The following is a 17595-nucleotide window of genomic DNA, read 5'->3' as shown; positions in this document are numbered from 1 at the left end:
GAAATGTCAAGGGTAAAATTAGAGTATTTTGAAATCTATAGACTAATTAAAATCAAACTCAAAATTTAAGGAATAAATGTGTAATATTTTAAAACCTAGAGACTAAATAGAAACTAGATCCAAAACCTATGAACAAAAAAAAAAAGGTACTTTTTCCTTCAAATAATAATAAATATTGTCATTCTATTTTATATATTTTATTTGAGGGGAAAAGTAACAAAATTCCAATCCCACTAGGTTTATATATATGGGAGCTTCTTTCATTTGTTATTACATCCAAATCTAAACAAATAAATAAGATTTTGGTTCCAACAGAGTTCTTTCCCTTACATAGCCTCACTTCTCTACCTAAATTTCTCTTCTTCACTACAAGAAAAAAAAAAAAAAATACTCATGGCTTTATCCTTCAATACTCATAACCCTGCAGCTTTTACCTTTGGCCTTCTAGGTACCTTTTTTTTTTTTTTTCCTTCTTTTCTTCATATTTCAACCTCTTATTGATATATAAACTTAATTACTCTTGTGAGTTGGTTTTTTTCTAGGTAACATTATCTCCTTCATTGTGTTCTTGGCTCCTGTGTAAGTATATATGATTTAATTCGTTTATTACAATTTTTTGTTCATATAGTTTATTTATCGAAATAATTAAAAGAATTTGATGTGTTATTGTAGACCAACATTTATGAGAATCTGTAAGAAGAAATCAACAGAAGGGTTTCAATCAGTTCCATATGTGGTAGCACTTTTTAGTGCAATGTTGTGGTTATATTATGCTTCATTCAACCCTAATGAAACCCTTCTCATTACCATCAATTCCGTTGGCTGTCTCATTGAGACTCTTTACATTGCCATCTTCATTGTTTTTGCTCCCAAACAAATTCGGGTACGTAATTAAACCATTCATTATCTCTAATTTCATTTTAATTAATTGTGTAGGGTATTATTTAATTGATATATACGAACAGGTTTCAACGTTGAGATTTGTTCTTCTATTGAACTTTGGAGGGTTTTGCATAATTCTACTTGTTACTCACTTCTTAGTGCATGGATCTAATCGAGTGAAGGTTGTTGGATGGATTTGTGTGGCCTTTTCTATCTCTGTCTTTGCAGCTCCACTTACAATCATCGTTAGTATTCATTTCATTACTATTTCTTCATTGATTGTTCAATTATATTCACCTTTTTGAAAGAACTTTATGGAAATTTTTGTTTTGTTATTATTGTTATTTTTCTATTGATGTTTATGGGGTTTTGCTTTATAAAAGAGATTGGTGATTCGCACAAAGAGCGTGGAGTTCATGCCGTTTTATTTGTCGTTTTTCCTCACACTCAGTGCAACCTCATGGCTTCTTTACGGTGTATTTCTCAAAGACATCTATATTGCGGTATTGCTTCAATTCCCTCTAATTCCCTCTCTCAAGTTTACACCATTTTTTTTTTTTTTAAATAAGATGTAAAAACTACTTTGGTCCTTATACTTTTAAGATTTGTCATTTATTTTAATCCTTGTAATTTGAAAACGTTCATTTGGGTCTTTATGTTTTCAACTTTGTTTCATTTTGATTCTTGTAATTTCAAGATATTCAATCTTATACTTTTAAAAGGTAAGTAAAATATTCACTTTGTAAAAGTATAGAGATCAAAAGGGACATTCTAAAAGTACAAGAACAAAATAAACTAAAGTGAAAAGTCTAAAGATTAAAATGAATATTTTGAAAATATAGAAACAAAATGAACCAAAACTATAAATACATGAACAAAAGTAGTATTTTAACCCATGAGTACACCCATGAGCATTCAATTTTTGTGTCAAAAAATAACTTTTAAACATTAAGAAAGACATAAAACAACATAAGAAAATTGAAAATTTGTTGACACTTAATTTTAAAATAACCTATATATTATACAACTCTAAACTAATATAATATGAGGCATGATAAAAAGTTAGGGTTATTATTAATATGATGATTGAAATCCGTAATTTGATTATGGTTTCAGCTTCCAAATATCCCGGGATTCATGTTTGGGATAGCTCAAATGATCTTGTATTTAATCTACAAGAGGCATGAAACAGCAATAGCGATGCAGCTACCAGAACATAGTACAGATGTTGTAATGATTAGCGCCGCCACAAACTCTGACAAACAGAAACAAGATTGTTCTCAGCTACCATCTAATAACAATTCTGTTGGATCCGCCATTGATCAAGTAACGATAACAACCAACGCAACTGAACTCAACAAAAAATTGGAAGTCAACCACCAAATTACAGATCAACTTAATCATGTTTAACTATATATATATATATATATATTCTCTTCTAATTAACCTTTTTTGTTTTTTAATTGACTCCTGCCTTCTTTCTTTTAGAATCTATCAAGCTGTTGTTCAAGTTTGTCTTTGATTTTTGGTCTTTGGTGTATGTACTTGCTCAACTTCTCTCTAAGCTACCACGTAAATCGTGTATGATAGCTAGAGAGATTAGTGAAAGTGATTATGGTTCGTGCTTAATTAAGTAGGAATTTTGTATTAATTTAAAACTTCGTCATTTTGATAAATGTTTTCTGATCTCTCTCATGCCATTAATTTTTATTATTATTATTTTCCTTTGAGTACAATATAGTGGGATGAGATCATAGATTTCTTGATCGTTAGCATATATAGTTGTGCTAATCTCATTTTCGTCAATAATATTTATTATAATCAATCTTGTTTTGATGAAGTGTTCATAGACTTCATCATTAGTATTCATACATATATATATATGTGTTTGGAGTATAGTTTTTATTTGGTCCCTAAATTTCAAAATGTTAGGTATTTATTCATGAATTTTGAGATTAATTTTATTTGGCAATAGGTTCTTAAATTTTACATTTTAGTTTTGATATTTGAGTTTATTTTTTATTTGGTCAAACTTGAACCTTTTATACTTTTTCTACCATTTTTACTAAGGCTCACTTTTGGTTTTTTAGGTTGATTTTCTATTAATAAATTTTAAATGATAAAATTAATTGTAATTCTATTAGTTTTTTCTCATTTTTCTTCGCAGTTAAAATGGATTAAAAAGTCCACATCTTAACTATTTTAAATTGATAAATTGGAAGTTAACATTAGAATGCAAAAGCGAATTGAAGGGTTAAAATCCTAAAAGTTCGAAACCAAATAAAAATTAAATTCAACTCAGAAACCAAATGTAAAATTAAGCTCAAAACTCAATAATAAAAAAATATAATAATTTGAGCGAGGGATCAAATAAAAATGAGACAATTACAAATATAGCAATTTAGTTTAAAGTATTAGAAAATATAGCACCATGTAAGAAATGGTAGATATAACAAAATTTAGATTCAGTTCTCGGAATCTATCAGTGATAGACTATACCACTAGTAAAAGTCTATCAGTGATGGTGAAATTTTGAAAGTGGTTCGTCACACAAGTCACAAATGTTACGTAAGACGTCTTAGCAAATTCAGAGAAAACCATAAAGTAACAGATAAAAAATCAAGAATAAATGCACAGGGATTGGTAACCCGATTCGGTGATAAACCACCTACATCTGGGAGGTAGTATGCTAAAAAAAAGATAGATAACTAATATATAAAAGTCAAGCAATTACGACATTGTATTTATTGTAAATAACGATGATTACAGTGACACGTGCAAAGCCTAACATAGTTAATCACCTAGGCTCTCCTACATGTAAGACTCTCTTTGACTTGAACTTATGCTCTCTAAGTATGTGAACATTAGTGATTCAACACTCAGGCTCCCCCTAACTATATGAGACTCTCTCTCACCTTGAATATACCTTTTCTCCTTCTTGTGAACTCCTTTCACGTGACAATTTAAGCTCACCCTATGTCTTGAGAACTCCTTCTTGATGAATAACACCTTAGAACTCCCTAAAGGATGAGATCCCTTCTCAATCAACTTTGTCTTAGGCTCCCCCTAAGACAGATTAAACGATTCACGATGTTGATACGTTTATAGCATGAACAACTTGAAGAATATGTCATCATAAGATAAGAATTCTTCCTTAGAATATAGAGCACACAACACAACTTGTCAACCGGTCTCTCAATAATACATGTGTCGACCCTAACAAGGATACCTCTTGGGCATAAATAACACAATAGAAAGATGAAAAATATCCTCACACAAAATCGACAAGGCCGCAAAAAGAAAAGTAGCCCAGATAAAATAATTTACAGAATAGACTAAATAAGAAAAGAAATTTTCTGCAAAGTCAACATCTTGAAGCACAACCTCTGAAACGAGAACCCACAGAAACATAATCTGAGACAATCCAAATAACGATCCAAAAAACACTAGCCAGAAATCTAAAACAAATATATATAGTCAATAATATAGGTTTAGATAAAACATACCATTGGTGTAAGTCTATAAGTGATAGAGTCTATCACGGATAGATTTACCATATTTATAATTTTTTAAAAATATGGTTATATATTCAATCATTATTTGTCAATGCAATGATCCAAATTAAGTATCATTTTCTTAACGCTTTAGTTTTGTACGAAAATAAGAAAACGTGTGAATTGTAATAAATGAATGTGTGTTATCTAATTCAAAAGCAGTTTCGATAGCTTTATGATCTTGTGGTTGTTTGTGCCTCTCTTGATGTTCTCATCGCTTTCAATAAAGTAAATATCGTGTAGTTTGTGTTGTGGAGATTTTTTTTATTTTTTTCTTAAAAAGAAAAGTTTCGAAAGTTGTAGAGAAGATTAATGATGAGATGAGAAGAAAGTTGGGATATGGGAGGTTTTCTTTATTCTTTTTTGAATAAGTAAAACCGAATATTAATATATAAACGACGTGTGTGTATATAGGCTTAACATCTTTGTACTCTTTCATGTACCATCGTTTTTTCTGCAGTGAATCAATTTTGGGAGTGTGCTAACAATATATATGTTTAAAGTGTATTTTAAAAGTTTCACTTCCACTTTCACAGTGAAAAAAATTACATCTTATAACATAGTATTAAATTTTCGTCGACATCATCGATATTTTCACGTTTTCATGGGCCCGACATCCTCGTATAAAAGAAATCGATATTTTCATTGTATCGTAGAAAAGTCCATGAAATAACAAAATGCCGCTAAGATAAACATAATATAAATAATAGACATCTTAAATATTCGAATGCCTTGAATTTGTTTGTTGGGACTTTAACCACCAAGTGCGTGAGGCACTGTTTGGTATAAACAACAAAATATCACTAAAATAAACCTATTCAAAATTCGTATTTAATATATTTATTTATTTGTAGTTATTTACGATTATGATCCTAGGGTTTAGAGTAGTGGGGTATATAAACTCTCTAACCCTTAGAGATGCCGTTTGGTATATTTAGAAAATATTCTCTCTGATAATACTATTTTTACTTTGTCCCAGAAATGTAGTTAACACGCCATTAGTAAATCATGTATATCTGTGTGTTAATTCTCTTTAAGTTTTTTTGTATTCTTGAATTGTCAATTACGTAGCATTAACCTCTTAAAAATCACAAAAAGTTTTTTTTTTTTTTTTATAATTTTTCTAAAATTATCCATCAAAATCGACATTTAATCGATGTCCGTAAAATTGAGATTTCAATATTTCTATCGGTATCGACATTTTAAACTTGTATAATACATTCTACCTCATTGGTTGAGAAAGTCACATTTGGTTAGTTTTAGTTATACATTATCCTTTAAAAAGTTTCACTTCCACTTTCAGTCCTTAGAATTGATTCTAATATTTCCTAACAATTTTATATTTGAAATTTATGATGAAAATAAACATGACCTACTGAGTTGCAAACTAAATAGTTGGAGACATGACTTTTGAAAATTTTGAGAGATGAAGAGACAAGTTAGAAGGAGAAAATAAAGTTATAGAGAATGACAAAAAAATTAAAGAGAAAAAGCTAAAGTTATGGGAAGAAATTTTAGAAAAGCGACAAGTTTTAAATTAAAAAAAGGAGAATAATGGTTGCAAGGAGACTGAGAAAAGGAAAATAAATAGAAATTTTGGAGAAATTATGTTAAAAAGATACATTCAGACTTCATTTGAAATTGTTGTAACCGTTGAAATAAATATTATATGATCAATTGTTTTTTTTATATATTAAGGAGCACCCATACCTAATTCCCGTGGATATCCCACTTTAATTATTATTTTGTAATAAATAGAAGAGATATTCGTAGGTCGATTGAATTGAGTTGAAGGATTTTTTTAGACCTAACCTAATTGTTCCAGTCGTAAATTTTCCCAATCCAAATAACTCTCATAAAAAATGAACTTATCCCGATCCAAATATGAAATGTTTGGGTGAATTGATTTGGGTTACTCGGATCATTTATTAAAATTTTTGTTCTAAAAGAAAGTAAAATGTTATTATGTAAAAATTTGATTTAATTATTTTCATACCATGAATTAAGGTTAACAACTTAATTTCAATTTATATAAGGTAAAATCTCTTTCCAAAGTGCTAAAAGAATTATTTTTAAGAGTTGTTGGAGAATAAATCATCCAACAAAAACTAATAGAATTAAATAAAACTACGATAAATATATGTATATTTAATTATATCTAATTATATCATAAGTAAAAAAATATACATTTGGATGCTTATAATAAGTTCAGATTGGTTTTAGGTCGGTTTCGGTTCTTTTAGATAAACCAATGAACCAACCAAACCTATAAAATTTTCATTTATTTGAAACCCACCAAGCCTAAAAGAGTTGTGATCGAACCCAAATCATACGGGTTGAATTGGATTGATCGATTTTTTCGGGTCATCGATTTTCCCTATTGAATAGAGCATCAATTATAATATATATGTGTGTGTTCGGGAAAAAAGACAAAATAATTGAACCAAATGAAAATAAACAAAAGAATTATTGGTTTTTTGGTTTTGTTTCAAAAATTTAAATTTTTTTAAAAAAAATTCAATATTTTTTTTACTAATTATATATATAATATTTATTTAAATTAATTAGATTATGAAAGTTCTAATTTAGTTAGATAGTGATATTTCTAATTTAATTAGAATATAGATTTTCCAAATTAATTAGATTATTGGTTTTCTAAAAAATAGATTTCCTAATTAGATAAAGTGTCAAATTCTAAAAGGGAATCTAATCTAACTACTACTTCAAATTATGTAATCCCAAATATTTTAGGATTAGATTTATTTTCCTTTATAAATATAATCATCCATTTCATTTCAAACTATTCACTTCAATACAAAGAGAGGTTAATTAGAGAGATAAATCAATGTTACTTTCATATTTTTTTGGCCATTCTCGTTGTGCATCCGCCGATTACCGTCACTCACTAGATTTTTTTTTGTTTGGAGCATTGGTTCAAGTTTTTTAAAGTCGTTAATGTGTTGTTCAACATGTTCCAGAGCATTGTGACACATATTTGATTTGAATCTTTAAGTGAAGTTTGGAATAAATTTGGAGCAAACAAAGCGTTTGGAATGTTAATCCAAGTTTTTATTGGAGATTAATTTCTTGGATTAATTATGAAATTTCAATCTGAAGTAAGTGTTTTTCTATTGGTTCACCTTCAAACCAGTCGTCCCCCATCGCATGATAATGATTGGACTATTTATTTTAGACTGGTTGGACTGTCTATTTTAGATTGATTGGACTGGTTAATTTAAACTGATTGGACTACTTAATTTAGAACGATTGGACTGTTTAAGTTAGACTAATTGGACTAATTAGACTGTTTATTTTAGATTGATTAGACTGTTAATGGACTGACTGGACTATTTTGGTTGTGATATTATGTAAGATTGACTGAGGGCGTACTGGAATTACTTTTCCTCTAAGATAAATGACCGTGCTTATAATAAAGGAGTTATATGTGAACTGATGTATGCTAAGTTTAAATGGTTCTTGTTAACTTTCCTTATCTGGGCAAGTGTATTGACTGATTTTGTGCTTGTCAAGAACCATACCATGACTGTATATGTACACATTTTGTGATTGATCAAGATAAACACCTACGACTGATATGTGCACCCTCGGGACATACCTACGACTGATTTGTGTATCTTTGAGACACGTTTATGACTGATTTGTGTACCTTCAGGATACATACCATGATTGATGCGTGTTTCTTTGGAATCACTGATATGATATGGGTGTACACTGATGCCGAGATAGACTAGTTAACAGGTTACTTAGAGGGCCCAATAGTGGGTCGTTTACTGAGTATTTCATACTCACCATTTCTTCCTTTATGTTTTTTAGGAAATGACAGGTATAAAGGAAAACCAGTGAAGGTCCTTGCGCAGAAGCGTGGGGATCGGTCCCAATTTTTCATTTTTCACATAATCACAAAATTTTAGAAAACATAACAAAATATGCATTATAAGATCTAAATTACAGCATGCTAGAATAACATAACAAGAAGGGAAGAAGAACGCTTACCCTTGAAGCCAATCTTCTTCGTGAATTCCCTTGATCTATATCACGAACTCTTCAATCTAGATCTTGATCTTCAAAACTAGAAAAAAAAAAAAAAAAAAAAAAACCCAAATGAACATGGACAAATGAACCTCCTGTATTCTCCTAAAGGATTGAGAATTAGTAGGAGATTGAGAATTGAACACCATCATCATCAAACTATAAACTCCTTACATGTTTTTGTTGAGAGAAAAAAGGGAGAGGGAGTTATAATTTCCTCCTTTTATTAAATTCAAAATTTAATAAACATATATATGTTATATTATATGATAACCAACTTATCATACAAAATATATTAAACTATATGTTATATCAAATATAACACAACCTATAGTTTTTATATTGTATCAAATACAATATAACGTATAATGTATATTTCTCTCAATTAATCAAGATATTTAATATAAATCTCATTTATACCAAATTCAATTATATGAATCTCATCCATATAATTAATATTTGAATCATATTCAAATATTTAATTCTTCTCAAATAAATTGTATCAAATACATTATATTAATTATATCGCATATAATTAAATTAATTGATTATATCATATATAATTAATTCCCTCAATTAATTTGAACAATTCAACTTAATCCAAAATTAATTCTTAATAAACCCTGTTGAGCTTCATAGGAGACCTTACAGACCTGTAGATTGAAGCTCCAATGATACTTGGATAATTAACTAAATTCTTTAATTAAAATAGCCAACATCCATTAACTGACAGTCACTCTACTAAAAATTGATAGCTGCATTCTTAGCACTACAGATATATTTTTGTGTCTATTGGATATAACCAATCAATAGTGCGGTAACCCTTCATAAATTGCTCATAAGTACAATTGGGCCAAAATTACTATTTTGCCCTTGTAGTTAAATCTAACTTCTTAAGTACCATTGATCCCTCTATTGAACAATAAGTCATAGTCCAACTACGACCAAGTCCCTCTCAGCCCAAGAAAGAGTGTGGCCACATTGTTCAAGCCCCGAAATCAGCTCTTAAGGGAGCAATTTATCTACTTACCCCGACAATAGGTAAAGAGTGAATTTTGTCTTGTGTAGCTATGTTCTCAGCTCCCTAATCAAAGGAATCCCCAAAATGGTAGGCATATTGAGGTGACAATCTAACCACTCTCACCCATACAAATCAAAGGATCGCCTTCATGAGCAGGAGTTCACAATTCATTCAAGATTCAGGTCATGTCAACTATGGTTATCCTGGTGAAATGTAAGTCTTTATTATTAACGGTGTTATATAATGAGACTGATCATTTCGTGGTCTGGTCTTATAGAAACTCTTTGTATAGAATATTCCCGCTCACATGTCTCAATATGAATGATCGGGATCAGATTATTTGTAACACTTTACGACACTTGTAACAACTACAAAGTAGGTCGTATCCGTAGTGTCACCAGGATAAGGTACTCAATCTTATCCATCTATTACAGACCGTTTAGGTTATTATTTAAACAAGATCCATATGTATGTCTCTACATACTTGCTTAAATTACATCAAATAACCTAGGATTTTAGTTTATTGGATTGAGTGTATGCTCATAAAATAATTATTATTTTATTAATAACAATTTGTTTATATAATGTTTACAAACTACAAGAATACTACAGATTTAGGACACCAATCCCAACAAGGTATGAATCGGCGAGTGACAGACAAGACCTGTGATAGAGTCATATGGGAACAAGAGAAATTGTTTCTACTCAGTCTATATTTTTTTTCTTAGTCATTTGAATGTTTTAGAACTAGAATTTAATGTCAAACAGAAAATGTAATGTTTTGAATGTTTTCTTTGTTAAAGTTTTTAGGGGGTTGAATAAAGGTTTTATTTATTTGTTCATTTATTGTTTATTGACTTTATTATTTTTTTTTTTAAGTTGTCTCTATCATTTTAATGAGTTTAACTTTAATAGTTAAAATATTTTGGATGTCCATGTGTAATTGTGAGTAACGACCTTTGTCAAAGTACTCGAAAGGTCGGGTCGTTACATAAAGTAATTAATTAGTACTATAATTATCATTGAAAAGATAAAAATTAGTTCTTTATAGGGTCACTTGAACAAAAATGAAAATGAAATTGGCCATACGACTCAAAAGTTCGCATAAATGGCTTGGTGAAATAGTCGGATGACCAAAATGTCTTTAACAATTAAAAATCCGTGATTGGATTTTATTGTCATCTTATTTTTATTCGATACTAAATACTTTGTGATTGTTATCTGATTATCATTTAATACTAAGAAATGTGATTGTCATCTAATTACTATTTGATACTAAATAGTTTGTGATTATCATCTGATTGTTATTTGATATTAAGTACTTTTTTTTTATTGCTATACGATTGTGATTTGGTTGTTATTTAATACTAGGTAGTAGGGGTGTGCATCAATTGGTCGATGTCGGTTTTAGGAGAAAACCGACACGGAAAACCGACAAAAAAAAGTGTGTGAAATCCAACCGACAATCGGTCGGTTTCAGTCAGTCGATTATGTCGATTTTGTATTTTTTTTTTCTTTTATATAAAAGCAAAGCCAAGGTGAATGAAAAAGGAAAGATGAATTGATGAGAATGAAAAAGAAAGATGAATTGATGAAGTGTTATTGTTAGGTTAACATAATTTGCAATTTTTTGAATTTAAATCAATTTTTTTTTAAAGAAAAAATTTAAATCAATCATGTAGTGGATTTTGAAATTAGGCAATATAAAAAAGAAAATAATAAATCAATACTAAAGCAGTAGGCTTGGGCTTGGGTTGATGGTAGTATGCTTGCTTTTATATTTATTTTTTTAAGAAATAAATTTAAAAAACTAACATATATATTAGTCGGTTGGTTAGTTTTTCAAAATTTTTATATGAAAATCGAAAACCGACCGATCGAGTCCTAGCCCCAATCGACTGATCTTAATTTGGTCAGTTTTGATTGGTCGGATCGGTTTTTGGTGCCCTTATGCACACCCTTACTAGGTTGCTTATGATTGCCATATAATTTTTATTTGGTGTTAAGTGGTTTATGATATTGTCATCTAACTGTTACTTGATACAAATTAGTATATGATTTATATCTAATGTCATGTGCTTGTCATCTATTTGTTATTTTATACTATGTAGTTTGTGATTGCTATCTGATTTCTATTTGATACTGAGTACTTTGTGGTTGTTATTTGATATTAAATACTTTTTGATCTTTATTTTATTGTTAACTGATGTCTATATGATTATTTCTAACTAATTTCTATATGATACCAAATAGTTTTAAGTTTTTATTTGATAGTTAACCGATTTCTATCTAGTTGTGGATCTTTTTTAGAGTGCAGCCATGAAAGTCTTCATGGGTCACAATCAAGATGTCGACCTTTATGGGTGTCAGATCTTCTTGCTCACACCGCAGCCATGAAGGAAGTTCATCCCCACAAGGAACTTCTATCTTCCAATTGATTATTGATTACTATTAGATATACTACGGGCATACATCTAATGTTGTTAGATATATTGTTGATACACTTATATGTATTACTTCAACTATTTATTGATTAATGTCTTATATACTAACGTCTTAGGTCTGATATATTTTTTATACACTTGGAATATTATGGTTATAAAACGAAATATACATGCATGCTTTTACTTCAAGTATTTTGTGATTGTATTGCCATCTGATTACTATTTGATATATTATTGATACACTTAATATGTTGATTGATGTTAGATATACTATTGATAACATGTAGAATGTTGATTGTTGATTGATGTTAGATATATTATTGATAACGTGTGAAATATTGATTGTTGTTAAATAGTATCATTTTTTTTAAAAGAAAAAAAAATAGAAAAGGAGCACCGTCGAAAGAAAGAGAACAAAAAGAGAACAATACGTTGAAAAGTTAATCGAATGGAACAACAAAGACATTTCGCACTCTCAAAATTTGACTGTAATTGGTAACGTTTCCTATTGCCTATACCAATAAATAATAGAAGTGGAAAAGGAAATAGGATTCATCTACCAAAAGCAAATAGATCCCAAATCTGATTTCCATTCTTCTCATTTTCCTAATATTCTTTTTTCAAAAATTCAACTTGCCTTGGAGTTGGCAATGGGACCGGGTGGGGTGGGGCGGGGATTCCCCATTCTCGTCTTTACGGGGTATTTTCCCTCATCCCCATCGAAAAAACGAGTCCCCCATCTCCATATATATATATATATATATATATATATATATATATATATATATATTATAAAATAAAAAATTTAATCAGGGACGGGTAGGGATACCTTCCCCTCTCCCCACCTCATCCTCGACTGGAGACCCGATTAGAATCCCCAATTTGACTCTATCTCTGATCAAATCGGAGATTTTTCGTCTCGATCGGAATGAGGACCCGCGAAAATTTTTGCCAATCCGAATTTGTCTTAAACATTTATTTTCTTCTCTCGAAACTCACTAAAGATCGTTGAATCATGAGGTGGCAAATCGCATGGCTCTATTTTGTTAGGAGACTTAAACTATTAAAGTGGGACAAGGAATATGGATAACATAGGGTAAAATGGACCTACATACGAAAATTAAAATTAAAAATTAAAAATTTTGCTACGTTTACCAAGTTCAAAAAACTCATGCTACACTTGTAATTTTACTAGTTAATTTTGTCACCTATTGCAATTCCTTCCTTTATATCTATTGATTTTACTGATCAATTTCAAAATCACTAGACAACTAAGCTTTCTTTTGATAATGAATTTATTTTTTAGTTTTTTTTTGACAATTTATTTATTTTAGAGTTTTTATAATTTAAACTTACGGTTACTATTTCTATCTATTTGTTTCTTGTTTCATTACCTACTTCTTAAACATGCTTTCAAAAGCCAAATTACATTTTAAAAACTAAAAATAAAATTTGATTAATTTTAAAATTTTGCTTAGAATTGAAATATAATTTTAAGAAAAAAAATACAAAAAAAGTAAAATTTTAAAGAAAAATAAGAAAAATTGCAATGAATGACAATTTGAATATACTATTGTAGGTATATCACCCATGTTTGATATTTTGCAAATATGGCAAAAATCTTAAATTTGGATTTCTAATTATTTTTTATTCCATATTTGACCTAAACAATCAATTGATAGAGAGAGAAAGAAAATTAGAGAGAGGAAAGCATGATTATTGACGATCGGACGTGTTGTAGTCAACGGAGGTAAGCGACAAGAAAGTGGAACGGTAGTCTATGACAGATGGTGTGGAGTAGTGCTAGTTGGTGAAAGAGAGATGTTGACGAAAAGAATGATAGAAATAGAGAGAGAAAAAAGTGGTGACCGACGACTGACGATCGAATGTTGTAGTGGTCGATAATGGAGGTAAGCGACAGGGAGGCAGAGCGGTGTCTAGAGACAAATGATGTGGAGAAGTGATGGTTGGTGAAAGAGAGATGTGAAGAGGGGTCTGTTTCTGCGAAGAAGAAGTTCAGTTTTTTTTTTTAAAAAAAAATCTAAGTGTAACATTATGAAGTATATCAACTCAGTAAGTGCATCATTACTAATTTTATCAACAATACATCAATCAAGTGTGTCGGCAATATATCGGTCAAGCGTATCAACATTATAAAAGAGAGTGTATTATTATTATCAAGTTTAGTAGCAGTATATCAGTCAACTAAAGTATATCAGTTAAATGTATCAACTTTATCAACAGTATAAACGAGTGAATAGTTGACAATTTATCAACAATTAATCAGGCAAGTACATAATTATTCAGTATATCAGTCAAGTGTATCAAGTTTTTCAATAGGATAAATGAGTGCAAAATGATAAGTATATCAAGTATATCAGTCAAGCCAATAAGCATCAAGTATATCAATCAAATATATCAAATGTATATCAGTAACAGAAGTATTTGTGACATTTTACATATTTTATATGTAGATTGGAATTCGTTTTTGCTATTTTTATAAATAACAAATATTTGAGCTACAAGCCTAATTAATATATTTTGTTTATTATCAAACAAGACATTGGTAAGAGGTCGGAAGATTCATTTTTTATTTTGATTTGATAGTATGAATATTGTTTTTGGTATTAAAAGAGACGGATGGCGTTTCGTGGTTTCCTACATACATCCATGGATGTTGGGTTAAATCCAAAGCTGTCTCCTTCATCCTTCTTAACTTCCTCAAACTCATCATTACAATGTTTACCATTCCCACTTCCAATCTACTTTTATTTTCTTCCCTTTCTCTACACAATTATTTCTTCTTTTCTCCACCTCCACATGTTTTTTTATTATTTATGTCAAAACGGTTTATTTTTCTATTAAAAAGTGGTCAAAGGGCCGATCTGTGTGTTTTGTCGCAGTTCAATAAAAGAAACTCTATATCTCCACACTTTTAAAAAGACGTGGCCGTGTGGGCGCATCCCTTTCTGGATTATGAAACTTTATACACATCCTTACAATTACGTTAATCAGCTCTCAACAATAATACGTTGTCAAAGTATCAATCCCTAGATTTCATCATACTACCCATTTAGTTTTTATGTTTATAGTTCGATTTCAATTTAATCCATTATTACACTATGTTGCAATTTTACTTTGAGATTTAAATTTTTTTTTAATTTAATCTTTAAGTTTCGAGATTTATACCTTTAACATCCACTACAAGAATTTGGACATTTTTCGATGACAGAAACCATCGACAAAAGTTTAAAACACCGTCGACAAAACCTATTCCGACGGTCATTCAGTCCTTGGCAAAATCATCAGGAAAGCATCATCGGGGAAACCTTTATCGACCCAAAAAAGTCGTGTCGTAGGAAAAAAAAGATATCTCGAGGGATCAAGGATGGAGTTTTTTGCCAACCCTAAACGAAACCGTCAGGATATGTCCTTTCTCCCGACGGTAAGAATAATTTATGATTGTCGAAAAATGTTAGCTTATGCTGACGGTTCCTTTTGGGTCGGACTAAGTCCTTTCTCTCGACGGTAATAATAATTTACGGTTGTCGGGAGAAGTAGCTTATGTCGATGGTTTGTTCTGGTCATCAGGATATTGTTACTTATCCTGACACTTGCTCTACGATGCCATCAGACAAAAGTTATTGTGGAACTATTTTAGCATGAAATTACACGTTTTCCAACCCCTAAACCATCGGGAGATGGTTACTTATGCCGACGGTAATCTCTTTTAGCATCAGGAAAAGGTAAAAAAAACACATGAAAGTATACTTTTTTCCGACCCTATGTACTGACGGGATTATATATTTAAGCATCGAAAATAAATTTTTTGTTTATTTACTATATTTTATATCTTTTTTTTTTTTTTTTTTTTTTTTTTTACAAATGTCATACCTGTTTAAATCTTACAAATATAAAAAAAAAACTAAAATAAAAATTGTCAAAATCAAGTAGATGTCCACACCAGTAAATAATATTTATAAAACATGCTTGAATCTTAAGAGTTTCTCAAGTAAACAACTACTAATACTATTCTTCTTAAATATAACATAACATCCACAAATCTTTAACTCCAAAATAACATTATATAATAAAAAAAACTACTTATAAAACACAATTCTACGACCTAACTAAGCTTGTAGGGAAATGCATCTTCAACATAAATCTCGAGATACCTACAAAATACAAATTTAAATAAGTTTATTGCTCAATGTACCATATACCAATCTTAAAATGAATATAGAACTTTTAACTCAATTGATAACATTAAGTATTGAACAAACCAACTCATATCTATATATTTCAATCTCAAACTCAATATAGAATTTAAAACCTAACTTAAACTTAATTATAATTATACATTTACCCTTATACCAACTTTAAACCCAATATAAGAACATTACCAAAAAAAAACCCACTTTAGCTTGAAACCAACCCGTATTTACACATTTTAAACTCAAACTCAATATGCAAATAGCAATCTCAACATCAGTATATAACTTTAAACTCATCTTAAGCATAAACATAATTAGACAATTACCCCCCTCCACTTATTTTAATGTCAAATTTATATCCATTTCAAAATTATTCTCAATCTCAATATAGAACTTAAAACTCAACTGAGAACATTAAGAATTGAAACAAACCAACTCATATCTACATATTTCAATCTCAAAGTCAATATGGAACTTAAAATCAAACTTAAACTTTACTTTACATAACTATACATTTATGTTGTTACCATAACTACAGGAAAACAACATACATAGTCTTCTAATTAGTTTAATACAAAAGTTGAAGAGTTCATACCTAGTTCGATTTATCTTTCATGAGCTGTAAGATTATAGATTTTATATCATCTATCTCAGATTGTCTTCGTTCTTCTAGTTCATCCAATCTAGCCAATCTAGCCTTTAAGGATTCTATCTCTTGTAGTTGCTCCTCTATAACTTTTGAGGAGGGTGCATTGGAAAATGATTTATTTACTTATTTATTATTATTTTTTTTTTACACTTTGGTGTTCTACTAAGACCCACTCTTATGCCCAACAGCTGCTCAGATATTTCTTCTTCTAATATTTGTTCAGACCCTTCTTCGGTGGAGGCTTCTCTCAGCTCAACCATTTGACTCTACATCAATAATTAGGACTAATAATTGTATGACAATTATAAACAAAGTTACATTGCAGAATAAAAACTTACATATGCATCATTAGCGGCCTAATAAACAAATGAGTTGTCACTCTTAAATAAGTCTACTAGGTCCATTGTTTGATTGTTGGATCCTTTCTATAAAACAATTCATATAGAAGATATTAATAATAATTTCTTGAAATCAAATATACAAATACTTTTATTTCTACCGTGGATTCTTGCATACGTATGAAAGTCTTAGAACCAGCTATATGAGTGAACTTTAGAGCTGACCGATTCTTTTGATTAGTCTCTGCCACTTTTCTAGAAAATGAGAAATTAAAAGGTATTGAGTAATTGAAATTAAGTAAACCAAAATAAACACAAAAGTTTTTACTTACCATTCGGTAGATTCAAACTTGGTGCATAGAAAGTGCCAATCTTCGATGGCATCTTTAAGTCGATCAAGTGGGTGTGCTTGTGCCTCTCCAGGACTTGCATATTTTTTTATA

The 17595-nt window shown here is 29.9% G+C and overlaps 1 protein-coding gene across 1 annotated transcript; it reads left to right on the top strand.

Moving 5' to 3' along the window:
- Positions 1 to 237: 237 nt before the first annotated feature.
- On the top strand, positions 238 to 2558 carry LOC120083513 (bidirectional sugar transporter SWEET12-like). The gene is made up of 6 exons (XM_039039287.2): positions 238 to 448; positions 543 to 579; positions 673 to 883; positions 966 to 1127; positions 1266 to 1385; positions 1999 to 2558. Exons 1-6 carry the CDS (start codon positions 394 to 396, stop codon positions 2290 to 2292), a joined length of 879 nt encoding a protein of 292 aa, XP_038895215.1. The 5' UTR covers positions 238 to 393; the 3' UTR covers positions 2293 to 2558.
- Positions 2559 to 17595: the final 15037 nt, after the last annotated feature.

Source organism: Benincasa hispida, chromosome 8, assembly GCF_027475165.1.
Source record: "Benincasa hispida cultivar pf3 chromosome 8, pf3_genome.v1.1, whole genome shotgun sequence".
Taxonomy (NCBI): domain Eukaryota; kingdom Viridiplantae; phylum Streptophyta; class Magnoliopsida; order Cucurbitales; family Cucurbitaceae; genus Benincasa; species Benincasa hispida.
This window is presented reverse-complemented; position numbering and strand designations above follow the sequence as displayed.